The 23,090-nt window shown below is 39.7% G+C and overlaps 1 protein-coding gene across 1 annotated transcript in view; it reads right to left on the bottom strand.

Annotated features, from left to right (window-relative positions):
* CDH2 (cadherin 2) overlaps positions 1-23,090 on the bottom strand; it is a 219,346-nt gene that overhangs the window by 40,244 nt on the left and 156,012 nt on the right. The window contains exons 3-9 of the mRNA XM_003784768.3: positions 20,695-20,921; positions 18,856-19,002; positions 17,040-17,195; positions 13,793-13,937; positions 10,762-10,934; positions 2,460-2,597; positions 1,636-1,821 (exon numbers count right to left, since the gene is read on the bottom strand). Coding sequence (XP_003784816.1) covers positions 1,636-1,821; positions 2,460-2,597; positions 10,762-10,934; positions 13,793-13,937; positions 17,040-17,195; positions 18,856-19,002; positions 20,695-20,921 — 1,172 coding nt within the window. The remainder of the gene's footprint in view (positions 1-1,635; positions 1,822-2,459; positions 2,598-10,761; positions 10,935-13,792; positions 13,938-17,039; positions 17,196-18,855; positions 19,003-20,694; positions 20,922-23,090) is intronic.

Raw genomic sequence — 23,090 nt, 5'->3', positions numbered from 1 at the left:
TGCCTCTGCCTCCCAAGTAGCTGGGACCACAGACGCCCGCCACAACGCCTGGCTATTTTTCGGTTGCAGCCATCATTGTTGTTTTGGCGGGCCTGGGCTGGATTTGAACCCGCCACCTTAGATGTATGTGGCTGGCGCCTTAGCCACTTGAGCCACAGGCGCCGAGCCACCAGCTTCTTACCCTAAATCACCTCCTCACATCTTCAAACACATCAGGTTTTCTTTTAGCTATAGAATACCCAATTCTACTTCCCTTTCTAAAGTATTTTAAACAGGACAGGAGAGAAGCCAGGAAGCAAGACTGTAATATTTTGAGTGGTTTCATTAGCCACATTAAACAGTCCCGATGGGACATTTCTTTATGCTAAGTGGTATATTCACAGGTCTAAGTCCTTTAATGCCTACAAAGCTCATTTATATGTCACAGCAACGTTATGACCCGGGTACCATCATCAGCTGCACTTTCTGCATGGGGAACCTGAGGTTAACAGAGATCAAAGAGCCAGCCAGGAGCACACAAGTTCCTCACAAGGTGTCAAGAGCAGACCTGAGATTCCAACCCAGAGAGACAGGCTGTGGGCCGTGTTCTCAATCACCATGCCGTGTGTCTTCAGAGTTTCCAACACCCATCCTGTTTTACAGAGGGTACCAAAAAAAATGTAGCACTTTATGTGATTTTATTTACCTATGTATTACTTTTCGAAGTTGAACTGAAGATACTGTTACTGGTCATGGGGGCCCAGCCATGCGGCACATATTCATTTCACCTGCAGTTTGTATACTTTCAGGGAATGACTGATTTTACTTCCAACAAGATCTCTTAACATGTGTCTATGCTCTGTGGGCACCTTCAGTATTCAGCCATATACCTAATTCTTGGCACTGGCACCTTACTGTACCTTTCTGTACTATGTGTGAGTCCAACTGTTGGGTTCATGTACAAGAGTGAGTGGGAGGCAAAGAAGTAAATCTCTTTACTGGGTGGTTAAAAGGAAGGGGTGCTCACTTCAAAGGGCTTTGACATTATAGCTGCGCAGATATTACACTCCAAGAACATCGCCTTTGTTTCCAGCATGCCATTGTCTTGTTTTGGTTCTTTTTTGACAATTAAAGATCAGAAAAAAACAATTTCTTAAAGTCTTGAAAATAGCATTTAAAAACAGCCTCATAAATGCAAAACCCTTCTACGCTGTAGGCCCTCTTCTTGCTTACTCATTCCGTTTTCCATCTGTGAAATTTTCTCGTTGGTCCCTACCTGCCACTACTCTAAATTGCTGTAGACATGAACAGAGCAGGTGTGATGTCTCATTCTTATAGCGATCAATGGCGATCAAAACTTCAGAATGTGATCACTCACGGCTCAACTGCACTGACGGTTAACACTGTCGAGGTCAGTCCTGTCTTCAGATTGGTCAAAGTGTCCAAACTGATTTAAAAATGTATTTCAGTGATAGTGTGAAAGCCTCGAGGTTAAACAATAACACACAACCTCCCCCAATATAGATGAATTTCACATCTGGAGATGTCTGAAAAATTTTTTTCTAAGATTCATTGGCAAAATAATGGGGTAGGGAGGCATCTAACAGCCTTTGCTGAGCAGCTGCCAGGGAGCTCAGTGGCCCAAGGAACACTTACTTTTACCACGGTGACCAGCCCGTCATTGCTGTTAGGGTCGGTCTGAATGGCGAACCGTCCTGCAGGGTCCCCACCACTGATCCTGTACACTGCATTCCAGGCTTGTGTGTGAGGCTGATCCTTATCCGTCACAGTTAGATTAGCTACTATGACATCGACCCTGTTCTCAGGGACTTCGCCATAAAACTGCAAGAAGGACAAACTTTGGTCAGAAGAGCAACACGACCACATCAGGACAACTTGATGGCCAACCACCCCACCTGGTTTTACTGCCCCATTAAATCTTTATCATCTACCCTAGAGGAGGACATGGGGAATCCAGGTAACCACGGCATTTATGTTTGTCTTTAAAAATACTATAACACTTTTCAGTTTATGGTACAGTTTCATTAATATTAAAATTAGCGTCCGTTTGTGAGTATTGGGTGATTCATATGAGGTTGGGGGAAAGAATTTGTCTGTGGGAAATGATTTGCCTCCAGATACAGATAATTATAAGCTGATGAAGTAGCATAAATCAGTGATGTAGTAGCTCCTGCACCTAAAAATATATATAAGTATTTTGTTAGACACAGCACAAAGTCTTGCTGGGACAGTTTTTCCAGGCAGCATGTGTCAGTAACTTTAACAATGGACTTGGAGACTACGAAGAAACCAATTACATGGATGCCTTATTTAAAGCCCTGGTGACAGAAATGTCTGAGTCAGGAGCCGTTTTGCTATTAGGTGAAGTAAGTTCTACCCCGGTTTAATAGTTTTATATTTCATGACAAAAGTTCTCAGTAATGGACCACAGACCCTGTGTGAGTGGCAGCTGTACTTACTGTCATGGCAGTGAACTCTGGAGGATTGTCATTGACGTCTGTCACTGTGATGATGGCCGTGGCTGTGTTGGAAAGGCCATATGTGGGGTTGCCTTCCATGTCTGTAGCTTGAATTATTAACGTATACTGTTGCACTTTCTAAAGAGACATAAAGATAAGAACTTAAATGAAACTAATTCCTCACCAAGACATAACAGTTGTTCTGCAAATGGCTCTTTATTACACGTGGAGAGGACGACATCATTCATTCTGATTAACATGACTTGAAATTTCTCAAGTGGAGTTTACTTTAACTTACGAAGCGCAGGTCTGGTCCTTGTCTAGAGAGATTTAACTGTGTATATTCACTTCTACTCTGCAGAAAGCAAGGCGCTGCAGATGTGTGAAATTCACAGCTAAGTGGAAACCTCCATCTGGTTGCACCCTTTCCCTTCACAAGACCGTGATGGAGTATTCAAGCCATTTGGTTTGTATTTACATCCTCACGTGTTACGCTCTACCTGGTTTGGTGTACTAAAGACAACGAAGAATCTCAAAAGAGAGAGAAGAAAATGCATGCAATTTATAAAGTATATGGCTTTCTTTTATATATTCATAAATATATTCTATTATAACAGGGCTGATACAGTATTTTCCCCAATTCCCATTAATATAAATTATTCAAAACTGCACAGAGGAGATACAAGGTATTCTTAAACAAACTGAAACTGAATTAAGCATATATTTAGAACCTTAGTCCTGGACCATACAAAGTATTTAATAATTGCATATTCAATGGATTTGGGCATACTGCTCATTGCATGCAATGCTTTGAGTACAGACCTACAACTTACATAGATACGAATACATTTACATGTAGATGATCATTATCAAACAGGCATCTACTGCTTGGAAATTCCAGGTGGACTATTTTAAAAGGGAGCCGGACTAAGCTGTGATGTGACTAAGAGAAAACGTTGAGATTGTCTAAGAAGTGAGACACTTGCTGACAAAGTTTCTTATCAGGAGAACGGAGCTGAAAACAGTCTCTACAATCATCTAGAATCACTGAGGGAAATGGCAAAAAAAAAAAAAAGAAAAAAGAAAAAAAAACAACCATAGATCATTTTCATAAATGTTAAAAAATTCTGAACAATAAAATCCCCTTCTTCATACAAAAATAAACTGTCACTGCAAAGTGCGATTTTCCCTGATTCTAAACATAGCTAGCATTATGAATAGCCATTCTTCAGGGATTTCTGCAGCTTGGCTAGAACAGACACAAATTGTAGCTTTTGATTTAGTCGTCAGAGGGCGGGGCCCGTCAAAGAAAGGGGTAGGAGGGAAGCCACACCTCCCACATTAGGTTTTCACTCTGTCCATCCAAGTGCCAATCTCTAGCAGTTTTCTTATTTTTTGTCTTCCTCAAAGAGAAATGTCAGATTTTTTTTTAAATAAAAAAGAAACTACAAAGAAACAGTGCTGGTGGAATCATTTGAAATTTTCACTATAAGGCTGGCATCGGCTACGACACAATGGTTTCTTTTTCCAATGAAGAGTGTCACTTTAGTGAGAGGATTTTGTGGGCCACTCAGTCCAACTTCCCATCTGAAAACCATGAAAATAAAAAAGGGGAGGGGGTGAGCAGAGAGAGGAAGAAGGAGGGAGGAGTGGGGAAGGGATTAGCAGAGAGAGGGAAGGAGGGAGGGAGGTGGGGTCTTGGTGTGTGCCACACCTTTTGGGGACAAGACACGATTGTAAGAGGGACTTTACCTAACAAATTCAATTAATGAAATTTTGTTTTTTGTTCCCGCAAAGAAACCCCAAAAAAAAAATAAAAAAAAAAAAAAAACTGTTATAACTTTTAAAATGCCATTTTTTTTTTTTTTTTTGAGACAGAGCCTCAAGCTGTCCCCCTGGGTAGAGTGCTGTGACATCACAGCTCACAGCAACCTCCAATTCCCGGGCTCAAGCGAGTCTCCTGCCTCAGCCTCCCAAGTAGCTAGGACCACAGGCGCCCGCCACAATGCCGGGCCATTCCCTGGTTTCAGCCGTCATTGTCTGGCGGGCCTGGGCTGAATTTGAACCCGCTACCTTGGGTGTACATGGCTGGCGCCTTAGCCACTTGAGCCACAGGTACCGAGCCTAAAATGCCATTTTTCTTAGCTGCTATTTGTATAAACAGATAAATATTCCAAAAACAATAAAAGAGAAGAAACAAAAAAAAATGGAGCTTATTTTTTTAAAAAGGTGAAAAAAAAAAAGCCCTACAGACCCCTAGATAGTATAAGAGGGGACGGTTCTTTCCTAATGCTTATTCTACAAAAAGTCTTTAAAATTATATAATTGCATAAGATATACAATTTTCCACTGAGCTGCAACCTTGGGATCAATAGCTAATATTCCAAATTTCCCATTGCTTCAACCTAATCTTGAAATCTTAAATCTTTAAGTTACAAAAGAATATTTGTTATTTCTAAAATACAATTCCTTTTTAAGTATAGGAAAACTCACTTGGTTAATAACATCATCTCTACTTTTGGACGCCTGATGGGTCAAACGATACTACATTTAGGAAGGAAGCCTTGACAGCTTATGTTTTCAACAGTCAAACGATTCAGAGTTTCCTGTCTCATTTAGTCATTGGGCATCTGGTTCTGAATGACTGACATTTAGATTCCCTAAGAATTCTACTTCTCGCCCTCACGATCCCTCAGCTGATCAAGAGAATTCCGCTTAAAAACTTCTTCACGCTTCCTATTCTAGGTGAGATCAAATCTCAACTCAGCTGCTTGAGAGAAATTTGCCTCTTTCACCAAAGCTGTCCGGTGGCATTCCCTCACACACACCTGGAGCTGTTTGTATTCATCTCCCTTCGCCTTGTCAGGACCCTGTGTCATTGCCTGTGGTATTTCCCTCTGTGTAGACCAGTGGCTCTCAATTGGGGTGATTTTGCTCCACCAGGGGATAATTTTGGCTGTTACAACTAGGAGTGTGAATTACATCTACTGGGTAGAGGCCAGAGGTGCCACTAAATGTCCCAGGATGTGAAGGACAGGCCTCCACAAATAACTACCCAACCCCCAATGTCAACAGTGTCATGGTTGAGAAACCTTTGTGGAGAATACCCTTCCCTTCGTTCTGAACCTGGCCAACAGGCAGCTTAAAGTCACCTATTAGATGACTTCTGAAAATCCAAAGAGACAGGGCTGCTGTCACATCCTCAGGACTGCCACCTCCTCACTGCTCGTGGTTTATACGTCGGCATCAGCCGCGTGTCTGACCGTGGCCCGTTTTACTCATGGATGTGCCGGAGCACACACTCAAATACGGTTCCCACAGCTCACGTTCACGGTGCTGGTGTACAGCACAACGCCTGACTCAGAACAATCAAGTCATAAATAAATGCTTTAGACCCTGTGCCTTCACAGGTGAATGGACGAGAAACTTTGGGTCTTGCGATGCCTTATAAAAATCATCTTGGGTTAAGGAAAAACGGTATTTTAATTTCATGGGCAGCTATAATTTACTTATTAAGACACATGCTAGGAGCATAAACTAACTCCTTATTTCCTAAACTGCCATGAGTCATACATAATATCCTCCATTCTGCCTTATCTTCATATTTCTATACCATGAGTCACTTCCTATTTATCTTGACATTAACTCCCTTTTTAAAGCTTAAATGAATTTATTGAAAGTACCACAAACGGTACTAGCAGTACTTGCCATAAATGGAACTGTATAAAGTCAACAAAATACAATTCTGGGATTCCCTTAGTCTCTACTAGATAGAGTAGCATCTAAAAGGCTGCGTTCTTCTGTCGTTCTAGAATCTTCTCTTCGTGTACCAACTGAAAATATTATATATGGCACACAACACACTTCTGAAACAATGGGCTAGAGTGAGGCCAGTACATGAGGAGCTGAGAATGTTCAGTCATTCACGTTTACTGAATGTATACTGGATGCCAGGTAGTGTAGTGTTTACTTGGAAAAAACGGTGAACAAAACCAGATATTGCCTTTCCTTCATTCCAAGATGGACCAGACAATGTGGGTCACGGGACCAAAGGTACCAAATGTATGTGCCAGGCAACAGTCATGAAGGAAAGAAGCAGAAGTGCAAGGCAGCTTTGACAGGGGAGCTGCTCCTGACCTCCTAAGCCTGGGACGTAGAATGAACGCAAGAGGTATTTTTGAGGAAAACATAGAATCTGATGATTGATGACATGAAACAGGAAATTCATCATAAATCACAGACTTTTGGAGGAAATGACAGATTTGCTATTGGATAGCTTGGGTTAAGAGATGGATGGTTGAGTAGATTGTCGCCAGGACTTAGCAGGGAAACACAGATTGGTGACCTTGTTCAAATTTTTAATTGCTAAAGCTCACTTTCCTCATCTGTGAAATGGGGCTGAGAGTACTTTCCTATCTTTTTAAGTATGTTGTCTAGGATTCTTTTTTTGTATGCTTACTATATACTGACACTGGGTCTTGATAATAAGAAGCAATCCATTTTATTGAGATTGAGCATTAGGCATTAAGCACAGTGTTAAGTGAGAATCTTAGCCAACAGGTTCTTTTTTTTTTTTTGCAGTTTTGGCCAAGGCCAGGCTCAAACTCACCACCGTGGTATATGGGGCCGACACCCTACTCCTGGAGCCACAGGTGCCACCTGAAAGCAGGTGTTTTTAATGCCTGTTTTATAGATGAGGAAACTAGGCTTAGGAAGGTAAAGAAACTTGCCATGGACTCCCAGCCATGAGTGGCAGAGACAACACTTGAACCTCTGGGTCAGGAGTCTGTATAATTAACCATTCCTCTATATACGCGTCCTCCAGGGAAGTCAGAACACTGTGTATGTGTGGAATATACACGTCGTGAGTGAGGGACCAGGCAGGAAGCCAGACTTCAAACAGATGCAGATGGCGTGGGAGCTGAGCAGTGAGTACAGTTGCCCTCTGGAGAAGTCGGATGCGGAACTGAAGGAGAAAGTCTCATAACTTGAAAATGTCTTTAGGGTTCACGTTCAGGGTAAAAAGATAAGGAAAATCTGCCTCCCCGGATGTTGAGACTCAGAATTTAGCTATAATTTCTGTGTAGGTAGAAAGATAGGCAGAGACTACTGTGGATATTCAGAGAAGGGGCTGAGAACTGGCTTGCAAAGGGCGAGGATCCCCTGTTATCTAGAAATGAGAAAGGAATATTTTAGGCAGAGGAAACAGGGACAGAAGAATAGAAACTGTCATATTTGTTCAAGGGACTGCATGTGGTTCTACAAGCGGTTTGGTGTCATTTGTTTCTAGTGGGAGACAAGGAATTCTGGCCGGTGAGGCAAGAGAACACTTTCAGGCCAAGGTCACGGAGGGTCTGGAACGCCACATTAAACAGCTCTGACTTCAGTCTGTAGGGCACGGGAGTCACTTCTCCACAGGGGAGACTGAGTGCTCGCTGACTATGAAGGAACCTACAGAGAAGGCTGGAACGGGGCATCACAGGAAACAGGAGGACACGCCCTCAGAACTGAGCTGAGAGTGGAGGGCACAAACTGAAGGATGGCCGAGTTGGGAAAACAGAAGTATTGGCCTTTCTTCCTATGAAGAGAGGTAAAGTGACTGTGCTTACCCAGGAGCTGCTGTTGCCACCATTTGTGACAGCAACGGGGAAAACAGTAGGTCCCGTTGATTGAGCACAGTGCAGAATGTTGTGTGTGTCACGGGATCATGTCACGTTACCACCACCCCAGGAAGGCGGTAATATCACTGTCCCCGTTAACAGATTAAGGAGCTGTGCTCTCAGCTTAACATGCTAAAGATTCAACAGCACATAACGGGGAAAGCCACCATTCAAACGGTGAAGGGCTGAGTCCTGTGCAAAAAGGGGGGAGATGGACATAAGGAGCAAAGGCTGACAAAAAAAGAAAAAATAAAGAAGATGAAGAAAGTGCCAAGAATAGCCACCGCCACGTCATGTGGTGGCTTTCTAAGAGATAAAAATGGAAGACCAGATAATGTGGTGGGTACAGCTTCAGGTCAGGAGATCCCGAAGAATTGATAATTCTTTTTTAAACTTTCAGATTAAAGAAAAATAAAAAGCTGAATCTCGGTAAGCATTTCAATGATTAGGAGTTCAATTACTTAAAGGTGTCATAAATCCTGGGAGAATGGTGACTAAAATTACTTTTGACGGACAGGAAACCAAGAATTGTAATAGAAATAAAATAATTTCCAGCCTGCAAGAGGCCTGAAAAAGTCATAGTCATTTATCCCTGGCTTCAGGAAGAATTACCATAAACCAACCGAGATAGATACATTTTTTTCTCTGTTAAATGACTTTCAGAAAAGGGAAGGTTTTCCATAATTTCCTTAGTAACTCATTGTTGTGTTTAATAATTTCACTGTCAAGAAGCTACTGCTCACACTGTTATCTAACCTGTGATTCCTTAGTTTCAAATCCATTTCTGTATTAGTTTCATCAAGGTAGTGAATAGCTTCTCCATCTACGGGAGGCTAAACTTGACCCTGACTACGTCCTCCCTTCAGGCTTTCATCACTGACAACTAAATATGGTGTTTGATTTTTAAACATGGTTGGTCTGCTTTCGTAAAAACTATCTTCAATTCTCCAGGCTTCTTTCTCGCCATAGACCAGCCCGTCTGAATGTGACAGGAATATTGCTGTATAAAAACAGGGTGAAGCCCAATTTTTGTGTCTCACAATTGACAGTGTGAATGAAAGAGAAATATTAGGATTGTGAAATGAGCTAAATCTACTTGGTATGTGAGGAACCTAGCACTCAAGAGAGAATGTTGAAAATTACCCCATATTCTCAAATAAATGATGGCATTCATGTTTATTGGCATATAAAAATAGTTATTTCATACAGTAATGAAGAGATGAAAAGACATACATGTTCCAAATATCACTAAACTAACGGTACTACTGCAAAAAGTAAACACATTTACATGCTCTCTGATGCAAAACATTTCTAGAAAAAGTCTTGCTGACACGTGGAAGGTCAATAGGTATAATGTCATAGGCAAACATCTAACTTCTAAGTAAGGCTCTCGTCTCAGAATTAAAGTCATCTTGACTGGCTCATATTACTGTACTGTAGTGCTTCTAGCACTCTCTCGTGTATATAATTAATTGCAATAGTACTGTTTTCTTCCATTCAATTCAAGTGAATGCTAGTATAGCAAATAAAGTGTCCAAAAAAACCGACTCCTAAAGTCCTTGTCAATAATATTTTATTACAGTGAGTATAATGTTTCCTTCTGACATACATAATCAGGAGTCTCATTACAGTAAAAGCTGGCTCAGCCAGAAATGCACAATGCACAAATCTCTATGAGCTGGCACTTTGAAAATTCACTCAAACAATGATTACGGTGGTCAAAAGAATGACCTTGGGAATCTGTAAGGAAAGAGTCGGGGGAGAATAGAGAAAGGATGTAAAAGCTTCACTGGAGGTGGAGTTTTCAGGAAAGGATGTACAAAGACCTTGAACCAGAATCTGAAAAACGAGAAGGTTCAAGATCAAGAAAAAGGGGGAAGGCATTCCTGGAAGAAGACCTCGCATGAACAGCCACACAGAAGTGCACAGTTCGGTGAGTTGAAGACTGTCGCACTGAGACGACTCAGGTGGACTTAACGCAAGTGCCCTTTCCCTCTCAGACTGTGACACAACACCAGCTTTCACTGCCTTCGACATTTTAGGCCTTTTCAACAAAGTATTACATCAGAAGTGTGACCCTCTGCATTTCTAACTTAAAATGCTTGTCAGAATTACTGCAGTCACTCCTGCGGAAACCTAGAGTTAAGGGACCACTTCTGATAAGGAGTTCTCATAAAGGAGATCATCTACTGTGTACTACATCAACTTAAACACAGGGACTACAGAAAACCCTAATCGCACCCCTGGTATTTGCAGCCTTGTGAAAAAACAAGTGTTAAAAATTACCCTCAGTGTAGGCACACGTCACTTGGCCACGATTTTTAATGAATTCTGCACGAAAACCTTTGGCAATAAGGAAACTGAGGAAATGTTAAGAATTTTCCAAGTTGGATACCAGGGGATATTGGCTTGACTTAGTCATCATATTGAATATGACACAGGCTAGCAGTGACTGATCAGTACACGCACATCATTCAACCCATCTGAACTTTGGAAGATAATCGTACAACAGATTTCTTAATGAAAATTTATAGCATTTGAAGAGTACCATGTGTATATTATTACCTGGAGATAAAGTGCATGGGATACTGTCTACCTTTAAGATTAAACACAAATTCATATCCAGTTGTGGGTTGACTTACTTCCCGATCGAGTCCAGCTGCCACTGTGATAATATCCCCTGTCTCGTTGTTGATTGTAAACATGTTGGGTGAGGGGGTGCTTGGAGCCTGAGACAGAATTCTGTACCTCAACATGCCATTGAGGGCGTTTGGATCGTCAGCGTCAATAGCAGTTACGGTCATCACATAGGTTCCTAGAGACGGGGCACATGGGGAATGAATGGTTACCCTTCTTTTCAGGGTCCCCTAAAAGGAAGGTCTATTTACTGTTTTGGCACGTCTCATTTGCATTTTTCATAACAAACATTCTCAAACATGTAGATTCGATTAAAGACACTACTGATCAGAGTACTCACCTTAAAAATATATGTAATATGGTCTAGATACTTGAAAGGAAAATGATACAGTATACATATATATGAAGGCTCAATTCTGCCACGGCTTAGAAGACAAACTCATTTTATGATTCCAAGAAGGTTCACGTCAGACCGCCATTTATATAAAATGCAAATCACAGATACCATAGATGCCATTAGCAGCATGTTTTACGGCTGCCGAGTCTTTCCCTCTGTCATATTTTCTTCCCCTATGCAATAACATCAGAAACGACTTGCTGACTGTGAAACTCCCCAGTGCCTCAGTCCCCTCCTGAAAGTAGGCTGTGTGCGTAACAAGGCATACTCCATTTCCTCAGGTCATAAGAAACCATTTCATGCATTACTGTTTTGGTACATTGAATAGAGATTTGGCACTGTGGTTCATTATTTCCTCGGAGATTAAAAGAACATTGTAACCATCTTAGGGATTTCAATTTATTAGATATTTTGGGAAAGAAATCTATAAAGCATTAGGTTTCAAATTAATTCGAACGAGCTAGCCGAACTGTAATTTAGAAATAGAGTGAGAAATAGTTGCTATTTAGGATGGCTTATTCTATGGGATCCTTTTAAGTACCGAATTACAAAATTTTCTGTCTCCTATGTTCCTCTTGGGTACTCTCCGACCGCGGTTCTACTTTACAGCCTGCATAGGCTGTTCTCTCTGCATGTCACACTTGGGGCTCAGCATTCAACATGCTTCATCCTCTAGCGTGTCCCAAAAGTCACCCACAATGTTCCCATGCATAGGGAAAATGGGAAATTCTAACTTAATGCACCCTATTTACAAAATATTCATTACAAAATTTTGTAAGGGTGGCCAACACATAGAGGATAGTTTGTAAATATTTTGCAAATATATCCCATAATAGTCAAATCTCTTTTTAGAACTTGTTTCTCTGAACATTATACCATCTTTATGTACCAGCCCTACGCCCATAGTTTTCAAAACTTTTGTGTATTTGCTTGTTTGCTTTTTTTTTAAATTTCCTTTCCCAGTAGAAGTTAAGCTCCACCGGGCCAGGAACTAGCTTGTCAATATTGCAACTATAGTGCCAGAACAGGGCCTCGCACACAGCACGTGCACGATAAACATTCATTGAATGAATAAATTGTTTAAAAAGTATGTTTCAGAACCTTGAGCCAGAATAGTGGACACAAGACAGTTTAATTGAATTGATTACATTATCTAACCTTGCCTAGAACCACGTTTTCAAACTTACAGAAGAACCACAGGAAATACATTCAAGAAAGGTCTTTGTTCTAGTGATCACTGAGTCTGCCTTTTTTTTTTTTTTTAAATAGAAACATCTAATGAGAGCATGAGAGTCTTTTATTTATGGGTCACTTACACACGCACACGGAAATTCATGGTCGAATATTTAATATAACTTTAATAATTTATTTTAACAACTTTTGCAAAGCAGTATTTTTATAAAGTCTGAAGTAATAGAGAAAAAAGGAAAAATTATTAAAAAGACAAAAACAACTTCCTCTGCCAAAATTCTCCAACGTTTATTTATCTTTAATATTTGTAGGAGACATGTTTTAGTAAGGACATGTTTAACTTGCTCCAATTTTACTGTGTTTTGAAACACCAAACAATCCTAGCCTGAAAACGTGCCTCAGAAAGAAAGGGGCCAGAAGGGGTAGAAATTCCCGCACAGCCCCTGCCCTCCCTGTAGTTGCCCCTTACCCCCTCCCTGCATCTTTTCTGAGGATGCAGAGAAATGTATTTGGGCCAAAAAAAGTATTCTGTTAAGGCATAGTTTGTTATAGCTACAGATTGACGTATGCATAAAGGAGCTATTAAACTTGTTTAAATGACAAAGTGTAAAGTAATTTTAAAATGTTGAGGTTTTTTTTTTTTTAAATACACACAAAAAATTATTTAGCTAATCAAATCCCTCTAAACACCGAATCACTGTGGGAAGGTTGGCCAAACATTTACTTTTACCGTCTCTAAACCGGCTGTCTTGTCCACTGGTTTCTCAAACTAAATGGGCCCCGCTGGCCGGGCTAATCCACGGTGACTGAGGCTGTGATGTTTTCAAACACCACTTTACGGCGGCTCTGGGCAAGTGCTATTTCTAGGCCAGGGCACTTTCCATGACGCTGGCTGAAGAGAAACGGCTGCAGAGAGCATAAGGGCCACCCTCGGAGTAACTGTCCTATGTAGCTAGAGGGCAGCAATCACAGCTGTCACCAGGCGCCTTCCTTGCTTCTAGGTTTGATTTCACCACCTGGTCCCAGGAACACAGGTATCTTGAAGGCATTCCAATTTTGTTTAACTGGCTTCTACGTTTCATGTGATCAAATCTACACTTTAGAAACAGAAAGCCTCTGGTCTTCTGGGGCTCCCTTTCAAGCTAAACTGACTGTTATCAATTAAAGTAGAACAAATGAATTCTGCAGTTTCTATAGGGTAGAATCAAACGCTGTGGTACTTATCTATTTTTTAAAAGTTGGGGAAAATCATTGTGAAGGAATAGAAGGATATGTTTCTGTTTTTCTCATTTTAATCAATTTTTCCCAAAGTCCCCTTCTTTATTCTCTAAAAGCGTTAGGAGAAAGAAAAGGACATTAAAAGGCTCACATGCTTTCCCCTTTTCTGGCTTATAGAATAGTGTGTCACGCTACCCCTCAAGTCACCTCCAAATTATTATCTTACTTACCAGGCTTGGATCCCTCGGGAACTGTGCCGTTCCAAACCTGGTGCAAGAACTCAGGTCTGTTGTCGTTCATGTCAATGACATTGATGACGATGTCAATGGGGTTCTCCACTTGGTTTCCGTTGATGTCTACTGCGTGCGCTCGCAACTGCAAAAGTAAGTGGGAGATTAAACTATTCCACGGGTTTGTGTCTATGAGAAGATAACAGAGACAATCCCAATGCTAGTGAACAGCAAAAATAAAACGATAGCTGAGAGACAAAAGCTGTTCTTCCCATCCAAGCCTCAAGTTAGCCCAAGTCCAGACATCTAGGGCAGGTATAATCACACTAAGCCACCGGTCACTACATAGTAGGCACGGTGCTCAGAGCGCAGAGGATTCCAACTCATTCAAGCAGTATGCAAGAGTCGGTCAGAAGCCATCAGCACGTGCACATGGGGGAAATTAGGCTAGGAAATTTATGAAGGTTATATTGCTCTCTCTGCTGACAGAACACAGATAACACAGATCCAAAACCAGGTCTGCCAGCTCCAAAAGCCTTTTGCTAAGCCAGTAGAGATGACAGAGTCACCATGATTAAAAATGTGGACTAGCACAGGGTAGTCAGAAAGATCAAGAGAAGAGAAGACAGTCTAGAGCTAGAGCTAAGTGTACATAGGCAATTTTGACACCAGGTGTTTTTTTCTTAATGGTAAGAGTTGCTCATAAACATTAAAAAATATATGCACATATAAGATAGCTGTTTCTCTCCTCAGCCTAAGTTCTTGGTTTTATAGGATTCTTCCAGAAATTTTATCTTATTTTCCTTCTTTCTTTCCCTCTTTCCTTCTTCCCTCTCTTTCTCTCTGACAGAGTCTCACTCTGTCACCCTAGGTAGAGTGCTGTGAAATTATTACAGCTCATAGCAACCTCAAACTCCTGGGTTCAAGTGATCCTCCTGCCTCAGTCTCCCAAGGAGCTGGGACTATAGATGCTTACTACAAAACTGGGCTAGTTTTTCTTTTCTTTCTTTCTTTTTTTTTTTTTTTTTTTAGTAGGGCTTGGATCTTGCTGTTGCTTAGGATACTCTTGAACTCAAACTCCTTAGCTCAAGAAATACACCCACCTCAGCCCCCCAAAGTGCTACGAATACAGGTGTGAGCCACCAGACCTGTCTTACTTTTCTTTTAAAATATAATCACTCAGCTACTCTTGACATAGTATCTTGAAAATCTTCCTGTCCAGCACATAAACAACCCATTCCACTCTTTCCAATGATGTGTACTGTTCCACAGAATTGTACATTTTTAAATGGAATATGTCTGTGGTTTTCCCAAGTGTGATGCTGGCTCTTGGTTCCTAAATATGCTCTATCAAGTTAAAGAAGCTTCAGCCTATCTTTTTTTAATTTAGAGGTAATTAAACACATGAAACTATATTACTGCCTTTTAACACCTACAGAGATAATCTTTTTCTCCTTGGGTTATTTCATACTTTATATTACATTAATAGATTCTTAATACTCAACGTTAATACTTGCAATTCTGCAATTAATTCTATTTTATTACGGGTATTGCTCTTTTAATGTACAAGTAGGCAAGCAAGCAAGTAATAATTTACCTACAAATTGACCTGAATATATTTATTTCTTGAGTCTTAACCACAAGAGTTCAGAGAATGAGAATTCATATAGGAAGAGATACTAAATTTTGTCTGTATTAAAAATGTTTATATTCATAAATCAGAGTGTAGGCCAAATAGAGCCTGGTCTATTGTATGCTATCTTTATCCAGTTTCTCTATTAATGTTATGTTGCCTTTGTAAAAGGTTCAGAAGTTTTACTCTTTTTTTCTGTCAGTGAGAACAATTTAAAAAGCATTCAAATAACCTCTTCCTTCAGGTCCTTTGAAAGGAAAGTGTATCCAAAATTACTCAGTGCTCAAAACGTATTATGTTCCTCATATGCTTATTTGTTTGTTTAGATATAGGAGAATCTATTGTAGTTAGAAAAAAAAACCTTCAATAATGTTAAAAGCTTGTAGAAGTGCAAAAATTCAACAAATGGAAAAAGTAAGTGTCTGGAAACAAACTTAGCACATGTGGGATAGAAGTTTTAATGACTACATGTCCATGATAAATTAACGGGGCAACTAATTCAAAACAGGCTTCCGGGACAATAGGCTTGTCATAAAGGAAGAACTGATTCTATATCCATCTCTCCTTTTATTAAAATAACTAGACCAGGCATGGTGGCTCACACCTGTAATCCTAATACTCTGGGAGGACAAGGGGGTGAGGATTACTTGAGGTGAGGAGTTCGAGACCAGCCTGAGCTACATAGGAAGACCCCCCCATCTCTACTAAAAATGGAAAAATTAACCTGAAGTGGTGGTGAGGGACTGTAGTCCCAGCTACTCAGGAGGGTGAGGCAGGAAATGGCTTGAACCCTGGAGTTTGAGGTTGCTGTGAGCTATGAGGATGCCACTGCACTCTAGCCTGGGCATTGGAGAGGGAGACTTTGTCTCCAAAAAAAAAAATTAAATACATTTAAAAAATAAATTAATTAACTAAAATTAAAAATAAAAGTAAACTAAAAAATAACAAAATGATAAAACAACTCCACAAAGATTTAAAAGATTAAATGTAAAAAGTAAACACAACAGATAAATTTGCAGAGACTGTGGTCTCAGAGCAGGGAAGGCCTTTATCAGCATCTCTGGAAGGCTAGTGTGTGTGAAATTAAATATATAGATTACCCTGTGCAAAAACTACATGGTACTGTGGCAAAAAATTATAAACAGAAACAAAAGAAGAAAAAAAAAATCAGACAAACTGTGCTGAAGTCCCTAACAGACAGAAGGTTCTTAGTAAGAAAAAGATAAATAATCCACAAGAAAATTCAACATAGCACAGGAATAGGGCATTCACTCCAACTGGAATATTATGCATGCATTAACAATGCTGTGATCTCTATACATTTTACACACAACAGTGACCCCATCATAAAAATTTGCAATTTGATGGCATGTATTTGAAGGCACGTCGTAAGTAAAGAGAAATGAGATTTTGTGTACTAGTTGTTTTTCTATCGATAATATTCATTAATTCGCTAAAAACAATAAAATTGTTTAAATAAACCAAAAGGCTACATACAAATGCATTTCTTAAAACTCAGCATCGAGGCTTTCAGGCTAAGAGGCACTGGTAAACTCTGCAGACAATTAGGGGAGAGTCTCGCTACAGAGAATTCTCAGCTGGTTGGAATCTTACATGAAACCGGGCTATCAGCTCGCGATCCAGAGGCTTTGTCACCGACAGCTGACCTGAGATGGGGTTGATAATGAAGATACCAGTCGGAGGCTGGTCAGCTCCTGGCCCGGTCACGCTGTACCGCAGTGAAAGGTTTTTATCTCTATCAGACCTGATCTGAGGATCAAGAGAACAATCACATTAAGGGAGAGACTAAATGAGCTCGTTACCAGAGACGGGGCGCGCCACACTTCATGCCCCTCGTCAGTGACAGGCCCACACCGTCTCTTCCCAGAAAGCCACTCACACTCTCCAGTATCTGCTCTTCTACTTTGCTTCTCGGTGAGAGACTTCAAAAGAGATGTCATCCAACACCAGAAGGCACTGGGGCAACGTTAACAGCTAAAAAGTACTCACTAGGCGCAGTGCAAAAAGTCACAATTCAGGAGTGTCCGTTTTTAAACAATCCCGTTCTACCCCGGGGGTTTCCATGTTAGACTATTTAACATAGTACCAGGTGTCCAGTTTAATTAAAGTAAACCTTCTTTACCTTTTTTACATAGGTTACAAGAAGAAATAATTGCCTAACAGCAGTGTGAAATATCCTCTCAAGAAACTCTAATATTATGACCATGATGCCAGATTTTTGTACCTGCATTGTACTAACGCTCTTCGGGACAACCAAAGCTTTCCATTTCATTTTAGTGTAGCAACGAATGCTAACATTCTTCACCAACAATAAAGCATACAAGAAAGAATTTTTAAAAACATTTTTATACTCTCAAACATTGTATCTGTTATAGGCTCACTGCCTTTTCCAAATACAACTATTATCAGGAAAATTAAGTCCAGCAGTCACAGGAGGCAGGACAGGCTACGTAAAGGGGGAAAGCTTTGCAAGCGAAGAGATCGCCTGGATGGAGCTGAATGACTTGGAGGTTATAGTAAGACCTTTACTTGTGAGGTACTCAGACTTAATCCAGTAATACAGTCTAGTTGTCCTTTATAAGTTACAGTAAAACACTCCATTGAGAAAGCATCTCTATCTGGGGGTTATGGTCATTGTTAAACTGATTTATAATGCACATGAGAACAGAATATACACACATAACACAAATAAGTGGCTTTAAAAACAGACAGCTTTCACTACGTGTTGGAATGATAAAATGACTATATAAAGAACATTTAATAAATGGGAATATAAAAACATTGTCATATGACCTTTGGTAATAAATAATGAGTTGCTAACTTTACTAAACATGCACAAATGTTTCTATTTTTTTTTCTGTATCTGATGGCACGTATGTGGAGTAATGGCAAAAACTTTACTTCTCAGATTTGAAAGCCTATGGTTTTGTACTGCCCTAGGGATTCTGTTAGTGCTATCAGAAGTCTTTTTTTTTTCCTTGAAAAACTTTCAAATGCACCTGGTGTTGACATTTTTAGTCATAATTGCTCTTTATTTTTCCTTTGGTCCAAAAGCTATCTGTACCAGGCAAAGATCAGCACAGACAGCCCAGCTTTCAGATGTGCGCTGTGAGTGTGGGAACTGTATGGATGGGAATGCATCTTGGTGCTAGGGCTTGTGCATTCACAAACTGAACAAGCTTTACCATAGTACCCAAGACCTACAGACAGCTCTACTTATAATAATCCAAGAGATAAGAAAGGAACATGAGGAGAGGCTTTCTATAATACTGCAGAAATTCCATCTATACAGAATTTTTGTTTTAGTATATGCATGTCATAAAATGTACTTCGTAAAAAGAAAAATAGCACCATTTCTAACACGCATTTGCCACATGCCACAGAAACAGTTAAAATTGTGCCATCCTACCCTGACAAGTTCTTGAGGAAAAGGTCCTCTGGAGTTTTCTGGCAGGTTGATCGGAGGGATGACCCAGTCTCTCTTCTGTCTTTGCAGGTAGCCATTGTGCTTAGTCAACTGTCTTGGAAATACTATTTCTTCAATTTCTGGTGATTCCTTAGCCATAAAATAAACAAGACATTCCTGAATACTAGGAGAAACATTGTCTGAAAGCACATCAATATTAACGAATATCTGAAAGCACAGGAATCAGTTTATCATGAACAAAATGTAAGCCTGGACGATCTTTCCTTGTCCCCTTATAAAAATAATAGAAAACATTATAAAATGTTGGCGTTCCACTATGCATGGTTTAAAAAGTACATTCTAAGCCATTTATCATATGGCTCAGCTGCATAAACTATTTGCAGTCTCTATAAACCTTCTTAGGAGTGGATACTAGGCAAAATTTAATAGTATTCTTTTATACATCTCTGATTAGTCTAAAACCACAGTTCAGGTAATGTGCTACTGTACATTCAATTTAGATCTTGATGTGCTAAAATATAATTTGAATTCCAAGGGAAGTTTAATACATACTGCTAAGGAATGTCTCCAATATTTATGAGCCTATTAAATCCCACAGAATTAATGTTGTAATTATTCTAAACCTATGTCAGCCATGATGGATGCTATAGATGACCCACTTTGCACATTAGGTATTAATCTCTGCTGGATGTCAACATTTTCTTCTGTTTCTCCATCTATCTGTAGACATTTTAGCCATTAGCCCTGCTGCTTCAGTGCAAATATTCAAGCTAGTTTGCTGGAACACAGTGACTCAAAAACAAAAGCATCTTTTCACTCCATTAGTTACCAGCTTCTCACTTGGTATTACACAAATGACATGACTACTCTTAATAGTTAATAGATCAGCAAGTTAAATTGCACACAATAAACCCCCAACACTGGGGCATGAGATAGAATTATATATTTTCTTCTGATACGTTCATTCATGTTTGATTTGGGATGTGTATATCACCCGTACAATTAAACAGAAGAAATGAATATCTGGATTTCTTTCTTTCGCAGTATACTAAATATACAAAATGTGATAGCCCAAAGTTTATAAAATCAGACTGAAATATATATAGGTATGTCCCCCATAGTTGTTTTAAATTAACTCGGAGCACTGGAATATTCAGAAAATGATATTGTCATACTTTTATTGAAGTTATCATATTTTATTTAATATTCTTAATATAGCGACTTATACAAAGTAAGTGCCCAATAAACGTTTGCTAAATTGAATGGAAATGATGGTAGTGTGTTAGAAAAATACCTCATTTATTTTATCCTGGCTCATAGCAGCTTCCACCAGAGGGAGTATATCATTCCTAAAAGTCACATTGGTAAGTATAAATAATTCATACCCCCCCAATCTGATTATTGAGGGAAAAGACAAAGACTTTTCCCTCACGCATTGCCAGAAATGCTTTTCAGTGACTATTGTAAATCTGTTCTTCTCATCTAATAAATTTGACCGATGACATCTTGCAGAGAATTGTTTATTTTGTGGTTATATTTAACAGCTTGGAAAGCTTCTAAGAAATTTAAAACAAACTACTACTTCTAATTTAGATTACGTTATAAATCTCAAAGTAGAAACAAACCCTTTAAATACAATTTCTGGTTGCTTAAAATACACTTAGTCTAAGTGTCTTAAAAGATTACAAACACAACAGAATACTGTTAAAGTGACTCAAGGTGATAAAAACTCTAATCCTGGCCATCTAGGAATGCGAGGTAAAGCCAAAAATAAATCTGATTGTTACGCAACAGTCCTGCAGCCGTATCTGGATACTATACCTTGACTGATTCCTCAGTTAGGGTTGGCTTGAGGCTCAGTTTTACAGCCACCTGCCACTTTTCCTGGGTCTCCTTGTCTTGGGCATATATCAGGAACTTGGAATGCTCAGAGGAGAGTGGGAAGCTTCTCACGGCATACACCATGCCGTCTTCATCGACCTTAAAATCTGCTGGCTCGCTGCTTTCATACTGGACTTTCCTTTTTCCATTGCAGTTGCTAAACTTCACTGTAAAAGATGATACATCTATCAGTCTCATTAGATACAAATGCAAAAACAACTACCACCTAAACCGAAATCCTGCTTAGGTGAATGGATGAAATGCTGCAGCATGAAGCCCAGGGGTTTGACTTTTATTGCGGTCACGTTCATTATACAGAATGCCCAATGGCAGCTCTGAATGTTGCCTCCCTAGCTCCTTATTCCACAGCCTTCCCCTGCTTTTCACATCACCCTGGACACTGGGCCCTCGCGTGTGTCCCCTTGACATCTTTCACTGATACTGCTTCCCATTCCCTTACAAATGCCTACTGACCCTTTAGTCCCAACCCTCAAGTCACCAAAGGGAGAGCAAACCCACTGTTCTTGGTCTTTGTGGAGCGGTGCTACCCCAGTTCTCAGACACGCCTGACACTCACTGGGTGAGGGGCTCCCGGGTAAATGTTCTGACTCATGTTATATACCCGGCACACATCTCCTGATGCGGACTCTTAATATGTAATTTTTTAACAAACACTTAAAGGCAGAAAGCAACAGTTACTAATGTTGAATGCCTACTATAATTCTACTATATAGAATTATAAGACCTGATGTTAATTAAAAGGTAAATAATTCACAATTGTGGTCCCTCCTGGCCCTTATAATAGTTCTGTTAAGCAGTTAACAACTTTATAAATTTTCAAACAAATCGAAGATACAAGTGTATCTCAAAATAAATGTTAAATTAAAAAGAAATCTATGTTCTCAGCGTAGATGAATCAAAAAGATTCTGTGTCTGATCTCTAGCTTACATGCAATGACTTCCAATTTTAAAAATTAATGCTTTTTGAAATGCCCTGCCAGCTTATTTCTCAACAGATAATAAAACAAAAACCAAAATATGTACTTATGTGGAGCTGAACATATTCAAGACATAGTAAAATAATAAAAATAAAAATACTCTTTAAGGAAAATATTTCCTTTGAAGTCCTTAAATTGTTCTTTCTTGAAGAAAAAAATTCGATGGAAACAGCAAGCAAAAGAGAGATCAAATGAAAACGAATTTTTTATTTCTGAAAACATCTGATGTTCTGTCCTGACCACAGGTACACAGGATGCGCTTTGAAATGCAATTGATAGGTACAAATCACCAAAATATAATCATATATACCTTTTGCATTTTTTGAGGGTCTAAGTCAAGTGTTATGAACCCTCCTCGCCCTAGGTCTGAGCTTAGGACAGTTCTTTTGCTTTCATTAGTAAAAATTCACCGAGGCATGCCCACAGGTCACAGCCAAATAACACAGACACTTCTTTCCCTCAGTTACCGTAAAATCCTTGATAAAAGTAATAAAATAATACTGAATATATTATTTTCTGTATAGTGCTATATATATGTATATATATCATCTTTTATATTTCAGTCATTTCAAGAGGAATATCAAAGTTGTATCTCCAACTAAATTATGTTAAATCAAAATATTTGTCTTTGAAGCAGAAGTCTCCCAAAAGATACTTAATTATCCCATTTTCCAATGCCATGTGATTTAAAAGTAAAAGACGGAAATCATTTCTATTAGAACAAGGCCACCTACCCGTTGTATTTTATCAAAGACAGCAAAACAGAAAGCGAAATTGTTTTTTAGGAAGCCCACGGAGAAATCAAAATGAGAGGCTTTTGCCATCTTTTGTATAAAAAGTACCTGTTTTCTATCTCACAAAGGAATTCATGACACTTAAAAGCATGTAATGTGAATCAGAGAAGAGTATATGCTTTTTTGCACACTGTTCTGTGAACCTTTACCACTCTGGCACTAATCCTCATCCGTTCACACCTGGATTGCTGCTACTGGCCCCTGGGTGAGTGAGGGGAGCTTTCCCAGCCCCTGGTTGTGGTGGCACCCACTGCTACACTAGACCTCTGTGGCGATTTCCTCCTCCCTTCTTAGTGTCTGTCCTACCAACCATCAGCTCTTCACCCTAGTGTACACGCTCTTTTAATTCTTGGTCACCTTGTCTCTTCAGTTTTTTTTTTTTCTTTTTTTACAGTTTCTGGCTGGGGCTGGGTTTGAACCTGCCACCTCTGGCATATGGGGCCTGTGCTGTGCCCTTTTGAGCCACAGGCACCACCTGTCTCTTCAGTTTTATTCACATCATTTTCTAAAACAAATTCTGCCCAGTTTTACACAAATTTTTGCC

Source organism: Otolemur garnettii, unplaced genomic scaffold (genome assembly GCF_000181295.1).
Source record: "Otolemur garnettii isolate 467f Iridium unplaced genomic scaffold, OtoGar3 scaffold00012, whole genome shotgun sequence".
In the NCBI taxonomy this organism is placed as follows: Eukaryota; Metazoa; Chordata; class Mammalia; order Primates; family Galagidae; genus Otolemur; species Otolemur garnettii.
The sequence above is the reverse complement of the archived record's forward strand: the minus strand, read 5'-3'. Positions and strand labels throughout refer to the sequence as shown.